Source organism: Dipodomys merriami, unplaced genomic scaffold (assembly GCF_024711535.1).
Source record: "Dipodomys merriami isolate MVZ:Mamm:240054 unplaced genomic scaffold, mDipMer1.0.p SCAF_4, whole genome shotgun sequence".
Lineage (NCBI taxonomy): Eukaryota > Metazoa > Chordata > Mammalia > Rodentia > Heteromyidae > Dipodomys > Dipodomys merriami.
The window spans coordinates 54,407,696-54,431,694 of NW_027205603.1; the positions used below are offsets into that span (position 1 = coordinate 54,407,696).

Here is a 23,999-nt window from a genome sequence, read left to right on the forward strand (position 1 = left end):
CAGCACAACAATGTTTATTGCAGCATTATTTACCATAGCTAAGATATGGAACCAACCCAGATGCCCCTCAGTAGATGAATGGATCAAGAAAATGTGGTATATATACACAATGGAATTCTATGCCTCCATCAGAAAGAATGAAATTGCCCTATTTGTTAAGAAATGGAAAGACTTGGAAAAATTATATTAAGTGAAGTAAGCTAGGTCCAAAGAAACACAGGTCCCATGGTTTCCATTATTTGCAATAACTAGAATATGTCTGAGTCAAGCAGAAACGGTCAGATAAGTTGATGTTAGGGGAAATGAACCCCAAGATAAGTATTCAAGTGTTTTCTTCTTTCTTGCTATTGTTTCTAACATATTTATAAGATGATTTCTTTGTTGCTTTGTATGTCCCTCCCCCACGGTATAACCTGTTTTCACTGTATTTGATGTTGGTATAATTTGTGGAGGGGAAGGGAAAAACAAATTGTTTCAATAGGGATACAGGTGGACCCATTGCAACAATGAGATGTACAAGACGTTATGTCGAAAAACGAACTTTACAACTTTGGTAGGAGTCGGGACAGATGGGAAGGAATGGTAAGGGGAAACAAAGGAGGAGGCAACAATGCTTGATAAAAAAAACGTACTCATTACCTTGCCCATGTAATTGTAACCCTTCTGTACAGTATTTTCACAATAACAAATACACTATACATATAAAAAAAGAAAATCTGCTCTTGCTATGCATAGCAGTGCATGGCAATGATCGTTGTAGTCCTCCTACTTGGGAGGCTAAGAAGAGGAATTAAAGTTTAGGACCTGGACTACACAGTGAGACTTCATATGAAAGGTAGAGACAGAGAGAGAAGAGAGAGTAAGAGAGACAGAGACAGAGAAAAGAAAGGAAAATTTCCTTTATATTTTTTTAAAGGTACAAAGCAGGGCTTGGAAGGTGGGTCAGTGGTAGAGTGCTTGCCTTGCATGCATGAGGCCCTGGGTTCGATTCTTCAGCACTACATAAGCAGAAAAAACGGGAATTGGTGCTGTAGCTCAAGTGGTAGTTCACTAGCCTTGAGCTGAAGAGCCCAGGGACAGCACCAAGGCCCAGAGTTCAGGCCCCACAACAGACAAAAAGAAATAAAGGTAAAAAGTACTCCCTTGTATACCTAGGTGGAAAGACATTTAATTATTTCCTTCTTGAAGAACATTTTCAGTTGTAGACAAATACGAATGCAATTTTGTGATGCAAAGAGGTGTGATTGCATAAATTTGCATAAAGGTTATAGGTAACTACATATATGTCCTTTTACACAGTCTCTTTGGGATTTTGTAACTATTTGATGAAAAAGAAACAAGTAGAAGAAATATGAAAGACTCATCATTTGTAATTATAGTTGCACTTAGAAACACAAAAACATTAGTCATTCAGATTAAACAATCCCTATAAATGGATATAGGATAGGACAAAAAATTCTCTATCAGTAGATATAATGGCACTTTACTAAAAAAATCTGTCATAGCTTTCACAAGGACAGAAAAATAAGATAGCTGATAATTTTAAGGTGTTTTAAATGGCTTCAATATTTCTGTTATGACAAGAAGGCAGTTAAATGAAATTATCTTACCTTTAATATCCTATTGGTTCTAAATATTGGGTTAAACCCAAAGAAGAGGTAGAAAACATCAAAAGGCATTATTGATGCAACATCCAGCTGTTGGAAGAACACATCTACCATTATATTATGTTTATATAATTTTCAGTGTATGTAGGGTTTTATACCAACATATGCCCCCAAATAGCCAGCTACAATAAATTCATTGTTAATTCAAAATTTCATAGAGATAAATGTGCAGAGTGCCATTGAAAGGCATGCTGGGTCCATGAAAAGAAAAATTCCTATTGTATTTCATTCCCACCTTCACGCACCTGATTATTGCTTAGCTACAACCTTGGCTAGAATTTTTGTTGAGCTTTCCCAAATACTTCAGTGATCATTTCATTTCTTCAGTAGTCTTTTCAATACCAAGATCGGAATTAAAAATCAAGTCCATTCCTGATTTTGCTTGAATCTATTACATATTGCATGTATTTTTGTTCCCAACAATTCTCCAGTATATTAAGTAGGTTCTACTATTGCTGTTCATCTATGGTCCTCAATGCTTTTTCCCATTATCTACTTTAGATTATTTTGCTACAAGTTAGCTGCTATGGGAATATCTAGCAGACACTATTCAAGATAAGACACAAGACAAGGAAGATATCATTTATTCAGCAACTCTGATGGGTAAAGACATTGAAAAAACCATTATTAACTGCTAAAAACCACACATTCTAAAAAGTTGTCATGCATTTATACTATTCTGGCCTTCTTTTATTCTCGTAATTCCTAAGGTAAATGATCAGGGAAGTGACAATATCACACTTGCATACTTTTGTGTGCAATAGCAAGGAATTCTTTATATAAAGGAATTATTTACTTTAAAATTTATGTGGTCTTAAAAATACAGCACGTTAAGCATTTTAGCCTATCTTAAAACAAGAGCAGTGAGGAGGATATTGTGGATTAGATAATATGGAATTGAGAAAATTAATAACATAACAGAATTCTAAAGCCAATTACCATTGAACAGAAATAGTACTTGCAGCCAAGTGCTTGTTACTCACCACTAATTGGAGTCTGAGAATGTGAGGATTACAGGTTGAGGCCAATTTAGGCAGAAAGGCTCACAGACCTCTTCTCAACCTAGAGCTTGGCTCCATAGTTATACGCCTTTCATCCCGTAGTAGGAGGCTGAGATTGAATCATGCTTATAGGCCAGACTGAGCAGAAAAGTCCATGAGATTCCATCTCCACAAAAGGGAGCTGGATATGGTTGCAGGCCTCTGATGTTCTAAAGACTATGGAAGCCTATATAGTAGGTGATTCTCAACTCAGGCAGGATAGAAAAAAATCGCAATTCTGAAATGAATCACTATGAAATGAAAAACTAGGCTTGAGGCCTGGCTTATTAGATTCACACCAGCCTAACATATGGGAGACCCAGAGTTCAAATCCTTAATGTGAACAATAACAATAATGGAAATGGATCTCGTAGTTAGGATCAACAAAATTATCTATTATAAACACATTACTAAAGGTATTTGTTTAGACATTATGTCATTTCATCAGGCATCATTGATTTTACCTTACAGATATTGATTTCTGTGAAAAGTTGAGAGGCGTGTAGAACATTTCCTAGAACAATATGCTACTAATAAGGAAGCAGGAGCCTGGGGCTGTTGGCTTGTATGTTTACCAAAGAATCATGGCTTCCGCTTCAATTAGAATATCAACTTTTGCTGGGTGGCTCACTCTTGTAATCCTAGCTACTTAGGAGGCTGTGATCTAAAGATAGTGGTTCAAAGCCAGTCCAGGAGCTAAGTCCCTGAGACTCCTATCTCCATTTAATCACAGAAAAAGCTGGAAGTGGTACAGTGGCTAGCCTTGAGCAGAAGGAGCTCAGGGACAGTGCTCACGCCTAGAGTTCAAACCCCAGGACTAGTAAACAAAAGACAAACAACAACAAACAACCCCCCCAACAACTTTCCTTGGTTTCTATGAAGTTGCTTATTCAACTTTTCTATGCAGTCATAGTAATTTTTAATCTTAACCCTTTGGGAAGAAGTTGTATAGACAGAGGTTATTTATTTTTCATTGCAGAAACTTGAATTGAGTATTTGTCCAACACTAAAACTCTGTATAAGTCACTCTGTAAAGCATTTGGGGTTAAAATAGGAGCTAAGGTAAGATTTTTTTAAAATTTAATTTTTTTATTTTCTTTAAGTAGTTGTACAAAAGAGGTGCCATTCAAAGAAGTAGTTTATGAATACAATGTGTCCTGATCAATGTTATATCTTTCAACATTCTCATCCATCCTTCCCATCCCTTCCCTTCTTTCACTTTTCTTAATTTTCTATATATACATTTAACTTTTGACTGCATTTGTTTCTTCTCTTCACTCATCTACTTCCCCTCTCCTAGATCCCACTCATCCCCCTTTAAAAACCCATTTTCTGAGGTTTATTTTCTTGACCTTTGATTGCCTTTCTAAGGAATTATACTGTATGAGTTCTCCTTCTGAAACTACCTTATTTCAGTTAGTACATTTGTCTATACTTGAGTACTACCCAAAGTATTTACTTATATATTTATAAGCGATGAGAGAAAACATGCAAACTTTGTATCTCTGGGCCTAACTTACTACACTTAACATAATTTTTCCAGGTTCTTCCATTTCTTTGCAAGTGATGTGATATTATTCTTTCTATAATACAAACAATAACAGATGCTGGTGAAGATGTTTGCAAAAGGAAACTCTAAAACACTGTGGGAATGTAAACTTGTTCAACTGCTCTGGAAAGCAATATGAAGGTTCCTCAAAAACTAAACATAGAACTACCTCATGATTAAGAAAGTCTACTCCTTGATTGCTAAATTAACAAGAGTGAAATTACCATAATAAAAAGGAATGGGACCAGGAAAAAAAAAAAGAAATTCTACTCCTGGGAATTTCTAAAAAAAATCACAAACTAGGATACAGTAAAGCCAGCAGCACAACCATGCTCATTGCAGCACTTTTTACCACAGCTAAGGTATGAATCAGACCCAATGTCACTCAAAAGACAAATGTTTCAAGAAAATATGGTATATTACTTCATTTTTAAAAATGTTTTGGAGCTTGGCTGGTAGATCACACCTGTGATCCTAGTTTCTGAGGAGGCTGAGATTTGAGGATCTCAATTCAAAGCCAGCCCAGGCAGGAAAGCCCTCAAGAGGCTCTTATCTCCAATTAACCACTCAAAAATTGAAAGTGGCACTGTGGTTCAAGTGGAGAGCACAAGTCTTGAGCACAAAGAGGCTCAGGGACAGTGTTCAGGCCCTAAGTTCAAGGCCCACAACCACCACCACCAACAAAAAAAGGTTTTGGAAAGCAGAGATTTTCCAGTGTCAAATCTGGAGAAAGAACTTTTTATTTACTCTCTGAGTAGGGGAATAATTAGTTAATAAACATCATAACATCAACCACTGAAGTCTTACCTTATTATAGACTATAATCTAATGAACATTTAGTGTTAAGTTGATATTAGTAAGTACAGAGAATAAAAAAAGAATACTTACAACTGCAAGAAAGAAAATCCAAGTTACTCATTTTGGTGGGACACCCACCAAAATAACGGCAGATTTTTGTAATAGAAACTTTAAAAGCAAGGGAGGCTTGTAATGATCTGAAAGTTAAAAATCTTAATCGAGAACAGCCAGGAAAGCTGTTATTCATAACAGAAGGGTAAATAAAACCATGAGCCAGGCTCACACTTGTAATCCGAGCTACTCAGGAGGCTGAGATCTGAGGATTGCAGTTCAAAGACAGCCCAGGCAGAAAGGCCATGAGGCTCTTAAGATTTTTGCCCATGAGAATTTAACCATCTATAGTGGAATAGCCAAGTACAAAATAACAATAATGCAATGTGAAAGAGGAAGTTAAAGCCTCAGTACTTGCACAAAACATTGTTATTTAAGAAAAGAAGATACCATGTTACCTAAATAATCGCTTCTTTTCATTTTTTTATTTTGCTATAATGAACAAGAAAAAGATGGGAATTGTGGTATAGGACTTGGAGACTAGAATACTTTAGAAAAGAAACACAGCACCCTATCTTGCTTTATTGGTATTTAAATTGCGACTAGAATGTGGCATTTATTTATTTATTTATTTACTTATTTTAGTGTGGTAGATACAGACTCGTATTTTGAATTTCTCATTTACACATTTAAAGGAACATTATGAAATTACTGAGAAACAACAGTTTTGGGTCCCAAGCCAGGTATAGTGGTTCATGTTTGTAATCTCAATACTCTGCTGAGACAGCAAGGTTGTTCTTAAGGCCAGACTATATGTAAAATCTGTGGCCATTCTGGGCTGCCTAGTGAGGCCTTGTATTTTAAAACAAAACACCCCAAAACGATTAGCTATCTCTGACCTATTCTAGTTTTAAGTGTTGCCTCATCTTTGATTTTTTTCCCCTCAAATAAATTTTGTAAATTTGTCAAAAAAGAGAGAGGTCTGCTTTGTCTCACTTGTATGATCAAAAGTATGGCTATTTATTCATAGAAATAGAACTTAAAGTCAAATTGACAATGGATGACTTGAATAGATTTGAAATTACTTGTAACTCACTTACCTGGAATTTTGTAGAATTCCTGTAGTGTCTCTTTAATTCATTTGACTCTACCTGCAATAATAATAATAATAATAATAATAATAATAATAATAATAATAATAATAATAATAAATGCACACATATACTTTTTAATTTTTAGCCAGTTTCATGAGTTATATCCTTTTTGCTTTAGGTTTATAGTTATTTCTCTCTATTGGTTTCCTCCAACCTCAGCCTAAAAATACGCTCCTTCCTCTCACATTTAAAGACATAAACTCTTCCCTGACTTTCGTTTTCTTTTGTTATTGCCTTACTGTTTTCCAGTGCTGAGATTCTTAGGAAAGCCACCATATCTTCCCCTCACTTCCGGTGTGACTCAGGGTACTAAAATGGCAATTGTGCCTTTTTCCACTTTTCTTATACTATCCAGACTAACAGGGCAAAGGCCACAAGTAATGTCTTAATTATGGCACTCAGAGAGTCCTGTTTGCACTTAACATCCTGTTATGGCACTTGCCACATTTCCAAATGATGCACATATTTCTTGGATTCTTTAAAATTGGTCTGCTTTATTAAATAGTAATAGTGTTTAAATGCTCAGTAATTACCGAGTGGATGAAATGATACCAGAATGAAGAGATGAATAAAAGTTTTCCAAGTATTTGACATTTTTTGAGACAATTTTGTCCTTAAAAGCACCTACTCTTTGGTGTTTTTAGAATTGGTTCCCTTCTTGTTTTGGAATACACTTACTTCCTTGAAAACCCCATTCACTCTTGTAGTTTCAAAGACCACCTTATATGTTGATGTTACCAAATGTCTACTTCCATTGTTTTTGTCAGCTGTTTGCACCAACCCTAACTCCATGATTATCTCCATTGTGATCCCCCACTGCATTTCACACCATTTGAGTACACACCTCTACACTGGAGACCTCTGTTTCCCTCAGCCCTCCTCCAACAAGCAGCCCATTTCTACATATTCTTCCTTGGGAAGTGCTTCTGCATACATTTTTTCCTTTTGGCAATGATTTCCCTGTCTTAGGTCTTCGCTGCCTTTTATGTATTGTACAATGGCAGGCAGATCTACAAATCTGAGTACTTAACAGTCCCTTTTGTGTCAAATCCTATGGTGTTGCATGATTTCAAGAAAAAGAAAAACACAAGCACACAGAGTTTGCCTTTTCTGCACCTCTTGAATTGGGTAGGCATCTCCTAAGCATATACACTGTTCAGTTGTTCCCCAGTGTGTCAGAGGTTGTCACCTTAACTCTTTACCCATGCATATCTCAGAACTCAAAGCATATATTTAATTACAGCAATAGAATTATACAGACAAATCCAACTGTTCATCAAGATTTGAACCCACGGGTTCATCTTTGTCAAGACTTTTAACAGAAAATTTCTGCAATTTTCTTTTGTTTGTCTCTCACACGGAGGCTATGTCAGAAACAGGTACAAATAGTCAATCTCTGTTTTCTCAGTTCCTTCTAGTGTCTGACATTTAATAGGTACTCAATAAATATGTTCCATGTTCCATATGTGTAGGATGGCACTTAATACTGAGCCCTAAAAGAACTAATGCTATTATTGAATTTACATTTTCAGGTTTCTGTGATACAAAGAAGAAACTTATCATGACTCTTTAATGAGACATTATTATTATACTAAAGTAATAGGATTTGATCATATGGAAGCAACATCTCCTAACAATTATCATTCATGATGTTTAAGTTCAGAAGTCATCAACTTCTGCTGAGTAGGGTCAAAATTTAGTTAATCAACTTCCTCATTACTCTGCTTTTGGCCCTTTGTGGGCTATAATTTTTACATTCATGTACACTTTAACTTTATAACATGCTTATTTTAACAGTTTGTATTGTGAAATAAAATGGCTGTTGGAGCCACAAGTAGGTAGAGACAGATTTAAATTGATGGCTTTATAAATTATAGGACAACCTGGAGGAAAATCAGTCAGTTCCTTCAAAGCTTCTATGGGATAGAATAGACATAGGTCAAATGCCAAGTTGTAAATGGAATGGCACTATTCTCCCTTCACCTAGAAGGAACACTTTTAGTACTTTTATCTACTTACTTTGAAAGTAGTTTACAGCGCTGTGATTGAATAAATATAAATGTGAGTCAAATTTGCTAGATTAAATCAAAGTGTCATGTAGTGAATCTAAAAATCTCTTTTTTTTAGAGTGGTAAATCAATGTGTCATCATTAGCTTTATGAGAATCAGCATGCTCCCCGGTAACAATTAGGCAGTTATTTTTTAAATGTCACCTTATTTAATTCTCTCTTCTGTTTAAACTTCCTCATTAGGCAGCAATGTTTCTTCAGGGGAGGATGGCTTTAAGGAAAATATACTAATTGCACCTAAATCGTCCATCAGCTAGTTTTTGAAGAAACTCTACTCAGATGTCAGCATATTTTTTATTTGCCTTTTCTGATAAACAATTCTGAAATTTAATGCAGAACAGACAAAGTCCTTTGAAAAGAATATCATCTGAAACAATGATCATGCAGATTAAAAAATAATTATCTAAGGAAAGAAAATCCTTGAACCAATTCCTTTTCTAACCTCAAAGAGCAGCCTTGGGACACGTTTGCAGAAATGAGGTGAATACTATTCTAACTTTCAAGAGATGTATCAAGTAAGAGAGGGACCTAAATAGGTAAATAGGAGACAAAGAAAGAAATCAAGTGTGTCAAGTGTGTAAGTATTCATTTAACTAATTTAACAATTTGCTCTGTATTGAAGACCTTGGGTTTCATGTCAATATTATATAATTTAATAGTTATAATAGGTGTGCAAGTGCTCAGTGAGAAAATTAATGTTTTCTTTAATAATAGTAAATTATAATAGTGAAATTTGACCTTTGGTTGTCTCTGTTATATCATAGGTAGTCTAATTTTTATTGAACAAAATTAACAGAAATTGGAATTAGGCATGTGAAATACAGAGAGTGCTTATTTTTCTTCAGGTCATCTTATAAACAGTAATGAGAATTAAGTGACTGCAACAGAAGGTTGCAACTGAGGTTTACAAGTATTCTACATTTATTTCCAATATCTTTCCTCTGGAAATACGGAAGTAATTCTACACACACTCATGTATATGGCAGCAATATTCATGACAGTGAAGTTATATAATCAAGCCTATGTTCTCATAAATAGATGAGTAAAGAAAATGTAGTATATGTAGACAAAGTTTTAAATTCAGCATAAAGAAGAGTGTAATAATGTCATTTGCAGAAAATGAATAGAAATGGAGATCATCATGTTAAGTACCATAAGTCAGACTCAGAAAGAGTCCCATATGACTATCAACAAATAAATATTGAGGGAGGGAGGATACAAGAAAAAGGAATTGAGGAGTATAATTGAAATACATTATGTACATGTATGAAAATGTTATAATGAAATCCACTTTAAAATATACAAAAAAGAGTGTTCTAAAAGATTAAGGACCAGCACAAATGTTTCTTGAATGTAAATTCTTGTATACACATTGGGAATTAGGTTGGAACTGACAGTGGATATTATTTAGAAATGAGACAATCTGTTGGGTAGCTAAACAAACCAATCACAAGATCTGTAGAAATATTAAGAAGTTATGTAGTTAAACATTAATTAGGCCTTCTGTTGCAGTCACTTAATTCTCAGTACTGTTTATAAGATAACCTGAAGAAAAATAACAACTCTCTGTATTTCACATGCCTAACTCCAATTTCTATTAATTTTGTTCAATAAAAATTAGACTACTTACGCTATAACAGAGACAACCAAAGGTAAATTTCACTATTATAATTTACTAACAATATTACTTATAGAAAGCAAATTAATTCTATAAGCAAATATTACTTATAGAAAGCAAAAAATTCACTGAGCACTTTCTTTTCCACTTAGAAAGTGAGATTAGTACCAATTTTGCACACCTACTGTAAATATTAAATAATATAATATTGACATGAAACCCAAAGTCTGCAATGTAGAATATGCAGAACAAATTTTAAATTAATTAAATGAAAAGGTACTTACACACTTGATACAACCCTCTGTTGTGAGTGTTAGTCCTTTGGCCTGTTGTCTGTTACTCATTTATTTACTCTTTTTTTTTTTTTTTTTTTTTGGTGCCAGTGCTGGGTTTTGAACTTAGTCTGGGCACGGCCCTGAGCTATTTTGCTCAAGGCTAACATTCTACCACTTGAGACACACTTTCACTTCTGGCTTTTTGTTGGCTGTTTGTAGACCAGAGTCTCTTGAACATTCTTGCCTGGGATGGCTTCAAGGTGTGATCCTCAGGTCTCAGACTCTGAATAGTTAAAAATACAGGTGTGAATCACCAGTGTCTAATCATCTGTTTACTCTCAACTCCTTGTAGAATGTTAATTTTTCCATCTTCCAACCTTGTTGTAGTATGTATTAAATACATACATATATATATGCATATCTATGCATATAGGCAGTAGGTAAATATGCCTACCTGGTATTTAATATATGCCTACCTAGTATTTAATGTAGGCATTAATTGTTTGCTGGACAAATACTTTGGTGATGTTCATCTCATATATCATGGACAAATTAATGTGGTGAAGTCTGTTATGTAAGTCTATGGACTAAACAGTAAGCAAGTTTCAAAGTCTTAAATTACCTACTATAAATTAAAGAAACCATTAAAGTTCTTATGAACAAACAAAACAATTAGATCCTGCTTTGTATTTGTAGCTTGTGATAATGCATTTTAAATAGAGCCCATTGAATGTGTTTTTATTGGTTATTTTTCTTGGTTATAACACACTATTGTTTGCAAAGGCCTCTTAGAAAATTGAAAATAAAAGTCTCCCCTTACTGATTTTGTCATTTTCCATTTGTCAAACATTGATTTTCTCCCCTTTGTGCATCTAATGGAGGTTGAAATTAGTGCTCTTTTTTCAGCATTGTTTACTTCTTATTTGTGCACCATCATCATCATTCATCATGCTGCCAGTAGACTCGGGGGATGGTGCTGGTAAGATAACTAATGCTTTCAAGTCAGCACAGGCAATATTTTGAGGAGATTTTTGCTGCAACTTTGGCTTTTCCTTTTGAATTGCTTTTGAATATAGGGGGCACTCTACAGAAGATACACTAATGAAAGATAGTATTTTTTTTTGTATGTATATCATATTGGTTGCGGGGCTTTAACTCTGGGTCTGGGTGTTGTTCCTGAGCTCTTCAGCTCAAGGCTAGCTCTCTACCACTTGAGCCACAGCACCACTTCTGGCTGAGGAATCAAACCCAAGGCCTCATACATGCAAGGCAAGCACTCTACCAGTGGTCCACCTTCCCAGCCTAAAGGATACTTTTTTCAGCTCTTTCATAATATGAGGTCTTCTAGAGACTCAAAGGGAAATATTCCAGACATTAAGGAGCCTAGTTCTCTCTCTAAAACTATGTGTGAGCTGAAGTTACTCCTTATTCAGTCTTCTCTTTCTGCTTGGCCACTGGAGGATCTGATCTGTGCAGTCTTTGCTGTGACTGTGAGAAGCATGTTGCATAGTCCATCAATCAGAAGTAAGCTTTCTGCTGGGTAGCCAGGGAAGGAGCCAGAAACAGGTGCTTAGAGATAGAGGTATGGACTTGTAAAAACCTACTTTTAGTCAGGTGCCAGTGGTTCATGCCTGATTCCTACCTACTCAGGAGGCTGAGATTTGAGGATTGATTTTCAAAGCCAACTCCAGGCAGGGGTTGTTAAGACTCTTATCTCCAATTAACTACTCAGAAAACTGGAAGTGGCACTGTGTCTCAAGCAGTAGAGTGCTAGCTTTAAGCAAAAAGGAGCTCAGGGACAGTGCCCAGGCCCAGAGTTCAAGCCTCAGGCCCAGCAAACAAACAAAAACCAAAATACACTTTTCTGCTTGGGCTGGCTTCCAACTACAATCCTTAGATTGCCTCCTGAGTAGCTAGGATTACAGGAATGAACCAGGATACCCAGCTAGAAAGCATTGCTTTTTAAGGTAAAATGTCCCCAAGTTCTAGACCTTTGACTTGATTTATATACTCACATGCAGGCTCTGGACTTGCTGCTGACTATAAAATGATAAAGCAAGCACAATCTGTCTCCATAACAAATTACAGTCAAGTGCTTTCTTTTCTTGCCAGCTGTCTCCTTAGAAGGTTGAGTAGGTGCTAATGAGTGAAATAAGGCCTTTCTCTTTCATCTTGAATACTGAGGTGAATGGCAAACAGTGTTGTGATAGAAGCCAACTGTTTCTCAGACTGAAGCTTGACTACTGGGAGAATATATACTCAATTATTTTTCTTTCTATGTTGATAACTTATACACTTAATTAAAGACATCCTGTAACTAAGATATGTGTAGATTCTGACTTTTCAGTTGTGGCACTTAGCTTTGTACTCTCAAATATTATCTATTTGTGCAAAATTTGCCGGCTTGAGCTAGCATGATTTTGGAGACAAAACCTGACACTGACTCCTGGTGCTGTTACTTTTTAGCTTTGTGCATTGAGCAAACCACCTACCTCCAGCAAAGCTCAGTTCATTTATCTTTACATTGGGCTACTAATACCTGATTTGCAGTGTCATGGTAAGGACTGAGACATAAGAACAAATTGACTACTGTAATAATGACAATTGACATTTCATACTACCTCACTGTATCCCAAGACAGCTTCAAGCACTTTATGTGCATTGATTTAAACATTTCTATTGGTATTATCAAGGTACCTCATCTGAAAGATGAGGAAACTGAGGCAAGAAAGATGCCTATTCTTTAGTATGCAGTGAGCACTCAATGACTCTTTTGATATTTTATCGTTGTAATTATTCTTACTGATGGGTTTCCAGCAAATCAAACATTAAACTATTGTTAACTTATTTTTTTATAGTCCAGTGAGATATTGTTAGCTTCTTTTCCCAAACCCCACTTACTATTATTTCTCCTCCTTTTACAAACTGGAGTCTGGGCTGGATTAATAGCATATCACAAAGGTAGATGCAATCACAGACAATGTCCATAACAAGCCAGTAGCATGTGTTGTTGGGCGTTTGATATGGAAAGACAAGGCGCAGTGGTATCAGCCAGCAGTTCCAGTTGTAAGCCACAGTGACAAGCAAGAGCCACAGGAGATAGAGTCGATCTGGAAAAGAAGCAAGTAAAGTCATTCAAATGGCCTGGAATAAATGTTAAGAGTTCTCTGGCTTAGGTTGGTTAAGTTGAGGCATTCCACTTTGGAAATAGCAATTTTTAAGAAGGGCCTCTGTTAAACATTCAATCCAATTCTACCTCTAGAGTGGATTTGGGAAAGAAGAAACCCAAGAAAAGTCAGAGGGACCCCCCCCCATGGGGGCAATAGTTCCACACTCAGCAGATAAGCCTCAGGAAGGCCATGACAGGAGGGATGTGGCTCTGAGTGGGGAGACTAAAGAATCACTGCATGAAGGCAGCCCACTTCCCTTCCCATATTGCCTTCTTCTGCCCTTGGGAAGCCATAGGAGGGAATTTGTTTGATTAGAATAATTAGCTGTGTGAAGCCATGGGAGAAGATGGACACGTTGTAATGATTTTTTTTTCTTTTGGTGTCAGTACACTTATTGCTGAGTGCTTTGGGGCTTTCTTTTCAAAGGTAATTAGGGACAGACAGGCCCTAGACTGCCTTTTAAAAATAAGCATGGATATTTTATCTCTTGTCTTCACAAACCATCTTTTGCTGATGATATAGTTTAAATTATGCTTTCTAGATAAATTCGGAATGTGGCAAGACAGAAGCTATCTGTGACTTTTGATCAAAAGGACTCTTGGTGATAGCCAGCCCTCTCAATGAGACACCCCTTGAATGGTACCTGTGTGTGCATCTATGCTGCTTGGAATTCTAAATCTCTTTAAGTGCTCTCCCAGAGGCACCTTCTGGAATTTGCAACACAAGACACCACAGTTAGGTTCTTTTTTTAGCTTGGAATTGCTTTCTTGCGTTGATGATGCAGCTGTGGGCTTTCCTTTATAAGAGGAAAAAAAGGAAACATTTTTAATAGGTTAAGTTAATACAAGTTGATTTCATGAGCACAAAGCTGGGATTTGATGACGCTATGATATTTGAAAATCTTCCCCTTGCAAACTCATGTGTTTAAAAATAGTGATGTTGATTTAACTATATGGATACTAAAACATCATGGCGTATACTTTAAATATGCATAATGAAATAAAGCAATGGCATATATAAAAATATTCAAGTAATGGTAACACTGGAATTTAGGAAATGTACAGTAAGTTAACTTGCTGATAAAGGGGTGGCAGAGGTATTACATACATATATATGAAAGGTGAAAAACTCACCCAGCTCTCGGTTTGGTGCCAAAACATATCCACTGCACATATTCTTCAAGCTATGGGAGCATACAACTCAAAAATTTTCTTTTCCAAATATAATGACTACAATGCATTTTAGTCTCATCTCTTAAAAAAATAGAACATTATATAATATGTACTCATTTTGAAAACACACTCTCCTCTCAACTCTATCTCACATAGTTACTAATTTGATTTTTGTCTGTTATGAACCCAAACTTTCTTTTTCTTCTTTATTCTATATATAGATACATATTTTGCATAGATGTAATCACAGTTTATACCACTTTTATAAATATATTTCTGTAATTAGTAGGGAAAGTTGAGAATTGTCAGACTCCTGTTTGATATTTGCTGATGTTCTTTATTGCATACTGAAGCATGCAATACTTTTGAAAAGCATAGCTATTATTTAACTTTTGCAATACAAAATCCTATGCAGATATTGCTGCTGGATCATAGAGCCTGTATTTTCAGTTCACCTGCAGAGGGTCAAATGCTTCAAAAAAAATGATGATTACCAGTGGGTGGGCTAGGTTCAGGTGAAGATATTTCTCCCTCGGTCAACTTTCTTTTGTACAGGGCTGTTCTTTGGTACATTCTCCTTACCAGGTTGTGCAACTGGGCATCAGCATACTCATTTATTACAGGGGTCCCAAGTGGTTTGCTCTTTGCACTAAATGAGAAATTAAAAAAAAAAAATGGAGATAAAGATCTATGCACAAGGAGATACTTAAAGGCTGTGGTTGAATATGTTAATCCTCTTTATCTATTCAAATTAGTAACGTCCTCTATTTGTAACTCAAAAGAAAAATGCAAACACGTTTAATGGAAATAGTTCTGGTAGCATATAGACTTCTCACTTAGAAATTAGAATCCATCAACTTGCTTTATCAGTACAGCTACTGATATTGGGAAACTTAGAATTCATAGCCAGGAAGGTAGTGATCTTGACAATTAACTCAGTAAGTGGTTTTAGTAGGGCTGTGGCTGTAGCTTAGTTTTTGAACGCTTGTCCTTGTACAATATGCTAGGATTGATCTCTAGCAATGAAAAAATAGTTGTGTCACCAGAAATAGTAAAGAGGAGAAGGTAGAAATTTAAGACGACAAGGATCTCCTGATGCTCTGTATACATGTTCTGCATATCAATAGTGAAAATAATATGGTGGTTTTACTGTTATAAATATTTCATGTTATATGACATAGTTCACTTCCAGATAAAGAGAGGAGACAAGTTGCACTAGTTTAATCACATTGAAAGCAAATTCTCCAACTGGTGCCAGAGAAAGAAGTCAGAGTTTTGAATCCCAAAAAGTAATGTTATGTTAGAGAAATCCTCCACTTCTGACAGTGACTAACTCAGTAAGAACTTCATGAGCCTCTGAAAGGCTCATGAATGATTCTGACTTATCACAGGAGCCTATTTTTGCCAATCACCTGAATGAATTTGAATAGTATTGTGAGTCTCACCTGGACTAGCTGACACCTTTACTTCAGCCTTGTGAAGTTTTTAGGTTAATCCAGCCAGGCTCACCCAGATCTGTGGAACTATGAGTTAATAAATAAGTGTTGCAAGTCAATAGAAAAATAATAGAGCTGGTGTATCCAAAGGAGCTTTCTTTCGAGAAGACATTCAAAAGGACACACAGAGAGTACATGGTGTAAGCTAGTGTATATCAGAAAGATGTGGGTTTCCTCAGAGGTTTCTGTCAGTGATCTCACACTCCTCTTTTTAAGGTCTAACTCTCCATGTTAGTTTCATGCATCTTATCCACTCACATCCATGTAGAACTTTCCTATCTTATAAATTGGAGACCTTGGGGTTCACACTGGAACTGGGTAACTGGTAGAGTCCACTTAGGGGAAATCCTAGTATGAGCCTCTATTCATAAACTGCTGTTTGGTTCTGGAATTGTCGTTTCTATGATTGTTTACAGATTCCTCCTTCCTCCTTCCTCCTTTCCTCTGGTTATAATGCAATTTATCGCTCCTTCAAACGATAAAAGTCCTTTCTCAGCATTCAGATTCTTTATGAGTATCACACTAGGTGAGGCACATATAAGCCTGCTTAGGAATGGTGAAGACTGAGCTGCTGTGGAGGGAAATTTAACGGGTATGAATACAGAAATAGTGGCAACTAGGTACATAAAACCAGAGTGACTTCTTGATGTGGATTACAGTAAGTTCCATTTCATTGATTTCTTTTTGCAATAATTTGTTTTAACTTTAAATTTAACTGATGTATAAAGCATAATAATATATATGTTTGTGAGGTAACATGTTATGCATCAGATCATGTATTGGTTCTTGAGATCTTACTATGCTTAGAAGCTTATTCGTCCATCAAGGAGTTATTAAATTTCTATTTTATGTACTGCAAATACAAATGACTTAGCAGCTGGTTCTATGGACATTCATTGTTCATTGGGGGGCAAGAACTGATATAATAATTAGCTAATAATAGATAATAAGGATATGAAGAAAGTAGTATGTTCACACTGAATTTAGCTGGGATACTAAGGAAGGACTTTTTCAGGTGAAGCTTATTAGCGATTAAATGATAAATAGTCCTTAGACAGAGTAGTTACAAATTGGCTCTAGACCTTGACAGCAACTCATTCAAAGATATGAAAGAACATGACATGTCGTTGCAACTGGTGTAGCAGGAAGAGTGGATAGTAGCTACATCTGGAAGAGCAAATGAGTGGGGTGAAGTTATGATGGTCCCATATGCTCCATTCAGGAGTTTTGACCATCAGCTACAAAAAGGAGCCACTGTAGACTGTAAGCTAATGACAAACATGAGCAGATAAATTTGTATTTTGGAGAACTAAAAATAATCAAGAATGAATTGAAAAGTAACAGCATGAAAGCATAAAGCTGGGGCAAAAAATTACTCTCACGTAGATGTGAGCTAAGAGCAAGAAAAAGAGAGGTGGAAGTTCAGAGATAGAACATACTAGACCTGTTGAATGCTCTCAGGGTTTGGCTAAGTCTCTTATTTGCGATAACTAGTATATGTCTGAGTCAAGCAGAAAAGGTCAGATAAGTTGATGTTAGGGAAATTAACCCTAAGATATGTATTCAAATGTTTTTTTTTCTTTCATATGATTGTTTCTAACACATTTATAAGATGATTTCTTTGTTGCTTTGTATGTCCCTTCCTCACGGTATAACCCCTGTTTTCACTGTATTTGATGTTGGTATACTTTGTGGAGGTGAAGGGAAAAAACAAATTGTTTAAATAGGGATACAGGTGGACCCATTGCAACAATGAGATGTACAAGATGTTTTGTCGAAAAACGAACTTTACAACTTTGGTGGGGGGAGGAGGAGGATTGGGTGATTGGGCTGGGGGGAGAGGGGAGGATGGGAAGGAATGGGAAGGGGAAACAAAGGAGGAGGCTACAATGCTTGATAAGAAATGTACTCATTATCTTGTCCAAGTAATTGTAATCCCTCTGTACAGTATTTTTATAATAAAAAAATAAAAAAAGAATCAAGAAAGACTTAAAAGTTTTGTTACAAGAGCCTAGATTCCTGAAGGTGATACTAACATAAATGAGAATGCTTATATGCAGTGAATAAATAGAGGAAAAATGAATGTGTGTGTGTGTGTGTGTGTGTGTGTGTGTGTGTGTGTGTGTGTGTGTGTGTGTGCTTGTCTGTGTCTGCATCTGTGTATCTTTGTTTAGGTTTGGTTCAAGGTGATTGTCATGCCCAGGAGACATTCAGAACTACAGCTCTGGTGACAGCAACTTGGTGGTCATTAGTGTCTATAAGGGAAGTTAAAGCAACATAATTGGATGATGTCATTGCAATTGTGAAGTACTCAAGGTCAAGAACTTTTGTTTATTTTCTGCAAGACCTTGGACAAGGTAGATTTTTAGTAATTGCTTATTGAGTAAACCAGCTACTTCTAACCTTTTGTTTGAACTTACTTAATACGCCTTAACACTTTAAAAAAATCGATAAGAAGCAGTATTCAAGGTTTATGCATCATTAACGATAACATCAGATATTCAAATTGTCAAAATGTCTAATTTAAGCCCTAAGACCTACAGGGAATCTTTATATATCTCCAACTCCTGAATTATCTATTGGCTCTAATTGACCATCTAATTGCCACTTAATCACACCTGTTGATGTTGTGTAACCTTACCTTGTGGATAAGACACTGGAAAAGTACTAAAAAGCATGCTAGCATTTCAATTATATTCCAACTCATATATTTTGGTGACATCTAGAAGATTGTATCAGTGTATTTCACTTTTTCTTTTTTTCTTGCTTCCTTTCTGGAATAGTTTTTGCTCTTGCTATGTTCTGCCTACATACATATGAAAACTATACATATGATTTTCTTTAGATAATTGGAAATTAATGGGTATGCCTTATGTAATTGTGCTTCATTTGAGCTACACTTGCCATTTTTAGCTCATGTTATTTGGTCTATGGATTTATTTTTTGCCTGTCATGGGGCTTGAACTCAGGGCCTGGGCACTGTCCCTAAGCCTCTTTGTGCTCAATGTTAGTGTTCTTCCACTTGAGACACAGCACCACTTCTGGCTTTTTTGAGTAGTTTATTAGAGATAAAAGTTTCATGGAGGCTTTTCTGCCCCGGCTGGCTTCAAACCACGACTCTTATATGTCAACTTCCTGAGTAGCTAGGACTATAGGCGTTAGCCACCGGCATCCAGCGTGGTATATGGTTTTAACAGAATTATTTTTCATAATTATATGATACAAGATTTGGTAGTAGCAAAAATATTTTCAAACAAATATAAAAGGAATGTCTTAGTTGCTCATCTCTTGAGAAGCATATAACTTCTAAAATTTATTTATATGCTTATCTGGAGGAATAAAGAATTGTTTTAATGAAATTTGGGGTATTTTTTTTAAATTTAATTTAATTTTATTTTATTTGTGAACATACTGTACAGAGGAGTTACAATTACATGGGCAGGATAATGCATACATTTCTTACCAAGAATTGCAGCCTCCTCCTGTGTTTACCCTTCACATCACTTCCCAGCCTCCCCCCTCCCCCCAATCCCAATCCTTCTCCTTCCCCCCCTTCCCCCCCCCCCTGCACCGACGTTGTAAAGCTCGTTTTGGACATGACAACTTGTACTAATTTGGGGTATTTTTAAGATAAAGGGAGAAAACTCATTTTTAAACTGTTGATAAAAAATAATAGAATTATACTGGCATTCCTTATTTCTTTAAATTAAATCAGAAAAAAATAATCATATGCTGGGCATAGGTGGCTCACGTCTGTAATCCCAGTTACTCAAGCAGTTGAGATCTGAGGATCGTGGTTTGAAGCAAGCCCAGGCAGAAAAGTCTGTGAGACTCTTATTTCCAATAAACTACTCAGAAAAAGCCAGAAGTGATGCTGTGGTTCAAGTGGTTGTGTACTAGCCTTAAGCAGCTCAGGGATAGAGCCCAGGCCCAGAGTTCAAGGCCCAGGACTGGCCAAAAAAAAAAAAAAAATCACATAGTTGGCAATTGTTTCTGAGTTAGGTTTGCAGAGATCTTTTCCCTCAAGGGAATATGTTATAGGAAGACTTGGATGGGTGAGAAACAAACTGTTCTTTTGGTAAAGTGGGGAAAAGACTTTGTAAAAGGTAAGATAGGAAAATAAAGCTGTGGTTTGCATGGATCCTCAGAAATATCATTTTTAAGAAAGGCACACCTGTAAGGTGTAAATTTTGAGATAGATTCATTGTTATGACTATTATTATTATTCAGTAGTTATACAATATATTCAGTATATATTTATTCAATATATATTATATATTCAGTAGTTACAAGTCCATAAGTCAGGATATGAATACAATGCTTCTTGGTCAATTTCACTCCTTTCTTCATTTTTGTGGCCCTCCCTGCTACCCCCAAAATGATTCTTTATAAACCATTTTTGGCCGGGCATCAATGGCTCACCCTTGTAATCCTAGTTAATCTGAGATCTGAGGATTGTGATTTGAAACAAATCAGATAGGAAAGTCCACTTAATCATTAAAAAGCCTGAAGTGGAACTATGGTTCAAGTGGTAGAGTGCTGGCCTTAAGCAAAAAGCTCAAGGACAGCACTAAGGTCCTGAGTTCAAGCTCCAGGACAGGTGCACGCATGCATGTGTGCGTGTGAGTGTGTGTGTGTGCATGCACACACACAAATTACATTTAGTGAACAGAACTCTGCTTTCAATTTGGGAAACCTCAGTGGGGGGGGCACATTTTAAGTAATTGAAATAGCACAATTCTGATTTTTTTCAGTTTTTTATTGCTATTTATTTATTTATTTTTATTGTGAAAATACCGTACAGAGGGGTTACAATTACATGGGCAAGGTAATGAGTACATTTCTTATCAAGCATTGTTGCCTCCTCCTTTGTTTCCCCTTCCCATCCCTTGCCATTCCCCCTCCCCCTCTCCACTCCATTGCCAAAGTGTAAAGTTCGTTTTTCGACATAATGTCTTGTACATCTCATTGTTACAATGGGTCCACCTGTATCTTTATTTAAATGATTTGTTTTTTCCCTTCCCCTCCACAAATTATACCAACATCAAATACAGTGAAGGCAGGGGTTATACTGTGGGGGAGGGACATACAAAGTATCTGCCATAAAGCCTACACATTTTTAGCAAATTTTACTGAGTAGGGATATAACTCAACCAACACCTTCTCACATTCACCCCTAAATACTATGACAAGTTTGAATTGTTTATCACATTTCACTTTTACATATGGTATTGTTTGTATACATTCATTTGTACATATGGTAATGTACATATGTACATTATGCTGCATGATTTCCTAACCTAAATTAATCTTGATCTGTCTGTAACGTGCTCCAGTTATCTAAGGCTCTAAAAGTTGTGATTCATTCCTATCAGCAGTCTAATCTCTAGAACTTCCCTTCTGTTGATCTTTAAGTCTTGGATGTTAGGTCCATGATGTTAGCTATTTCTTTTTATTAATACATCATGCTCTAATAACCCATAAATATAATGACACCTAATCCTATTAAAAGTTAGATAACCGTTTTAAAGCTAAAATAACAAAGAAGTTACATAAAGCATTGCTTAGTAGATTGTTAATACTAATGCACTTCATCTCAATAAGTATTTTAAATTTTAGAGTTTCATGAATAGGCTATAAACAAGTAGGGTGACTGTGTTTTCTACCAATTTCTTTTTTTTTTTTTTGATGTATAATAGAAGCTTGAAAAAGCCTGGGAATATTTCACAGGTATTCCTGAAAATTGTTGCCATGGGGAAATTCTGAGGTGCCCTTTGAGTATCTCATACATTTATTTAAGAGATATTCATTATATACCTACTTTGGATCAGGAAAGGTAATATGTTTTGTATTTACTGTGAAGCTTTCTTAGTTAATATTTCTTTCTTTTTGAGTACACCCTTTGTTCTTATTATCTATTTTATGTGAATTGACATTTCCTTTATTTGTAAGATATTCTATTTGAATATGTTATGAACTGAATGTATGTTTAAAACCCTAACATTCAGTAGGACTATATTGGCAGATAGGGCTCTTATAGGGTTTAGATGAGGCTGTAAGTGTGATCCTTTGTCTGCTAGGATTGGTGACTGTAAGAAAGTGAGACAAGTTGACCCACTGTAACAATGAGACTACAAAACACTGTGTTGAAAATGAACTTTACAACTGGGAGGGGGGAAGGGAGGAGTTGGGGAAGTGGGGAAGAAAGTGATAGTAGGGGAAAAGCAGGAGGGGATAACAATGCTTGATAGGAAATGTACTCATTACCTTACGCATGTGATTGTAACCCCTTTGTACAGTATCTTTGCAATAAAAAAATGTTAAAACCAAATAAAGTGAGAGATACCAGAGGTTCTTTTTGCTATATAACCCAGAAATAGGCTGTATGGAGCTACAGCAAGGAGGTACCATCTATAACCCAAAAGACAGCTATCCCTAGAAAGCCTCAGATTAGAACCTTAATCTTAGACTTCCAGGTTCTGGAAGTGTCAGAAAGTAAATCTCGACTAGGACAGCACTAGCATACAGATACAGAATATAAGTATCTAGAAAAACAAGATACTTTTTCTTTTTTTTTTTAGTGTCAATCCTGGGGCTTGAACTTAGGGTCTTGGTGCTATTCCTGAGCACTGTTTTCCCTCAAGGCTAGCACTCTACCACTTAACCCACAGCTCCACTTCTGGCTTTTTGGTGCTTATTCGGATGACCAGCGTGAGCCAACAGCACTTGACTGGATAAGGTTTTTTTTAATTAGGCAAATGGGGGGCTAGAGGTGTGATTCAAGTGGTAGAGGACCAGCCCAAGCAAGGCCTCACATTCACCCTACAGTGCCGTTTCCCCCTCAACAAAAAGTGAAAGAGAAGCAAAAAGGAAAAGGAGAGACAAAAACAGTCTTAGAAACTAAGATGTTGCTACCAATAATTTGGGAAATCTGAGACATTTATGAAAGAAAACACACAGATTCCACTAAACCCATTTAGTGGTCACTAACTGTGACAGGGTCCAAACAGTGTTGCTGTTATAACCAATCAACAAAACCACTGTGCATACCACAAGAGGTGATTGTTGCAAAGTGAGAGGTTTGTGGAGTGTTTAGGAAGGGGCTATGGTCATCCATTAGGGTGAGTACATGGCGAAGTGTATTTAGAGTTGTGGACTAGATTGTCTTTCCCACCACAACTGTATTGAGTGAACAGAAGCAAAAACAATTATCTCTAAGCAGAGACAATTTGATGGTAGAAACACAGCTATCTCCGAGGTAGATGGCAAAAATTAAAAGGAATGAAGGACCGTTTTGCCAGTAGTTGTGTTCTAGTCATTTCAAAAATATTTTAGCCTACAATCACCATAGAAAGCCCAATCAGAAAAGATACCCATAGCAATGTTATATCCAGTAGCAGAGGAAGGTAGGGCAGTAGACTGACAGGAGCTTGGCAGAAGTGATCCTCTTTACATAGGCAATAAGTGGTTGGGGAAGGCATGACTTGTAGGCAATTAAACACAATCAGAACAATGAAAAGTTTGTCTACTTTCTCTTATCAATACATACCAATGATTTTAAATAATATTGATTAACTAATCTCACTCCAAGGTAGACCGTTGTACTGTCTCATCTTTTTATGTTACTGATATACACAAGTTATGAGATATTTCAAAGTACAAGCCTCAAATGATCAAAAAAAAGTACAAAATCAATACAATGAAGTTCACTGAAGAAAATAAAACAAAACAAAAATCCCAAAGCTTAGGAAAGAGTTGTACAAAAAAAGAAATGCACTCATTAACTGACTTATGAAATGGTAATCCCTCTGTACAACACCTTAAGAATAATAATATAATTGTATTGAAAACCCAGAAAAATGAACATATGACAAAACAGAATTAATAGCACAGTAATTTAAAAAAAGATCCAGATGTTTGTAGACACCAGAGGATGTCTA

The 23,999-nt window shown here is 36.2% G+C and overlaps 1 protein-coding gene across 1 annotated transcript in view; it reads right to left on the reverse strand.

Annotated features, from left to right (window-relative positions):
* The window catches only part of Cngb3 (cyclic nucleotide gated channel subunit beta 3), a 108,689-nt gene that overhangs the window by 61,455 nt on the left and 23,235 nt on the right, over positions 1-23,999 (reverse strand). The window contains exons 2-6 of the mRNA XM_069991703.1: positions 15,058-15,212; positions 14,035-14,187; positions 13,123-13,331; positions 6,206-6,256; positions 1,611-1,697 (exon numbers count right to left, since the gene is read on the reverse strand). Coding sequence (XP_069847804.1) covers positions 1,611-1,697; positions 6,206-6,256; positions 13,123-13,331; positions 14,035-14,187; positions 15,058-15,212 — 655 coding nt within the window. The remainder of the gene's footprint in view (positions 1-1,610; positions 1,698-6,205; positions 6,257-13,122; positions 13,332-14,034; positions 14,188-15,057; positions 15,213-23,999) is intronic.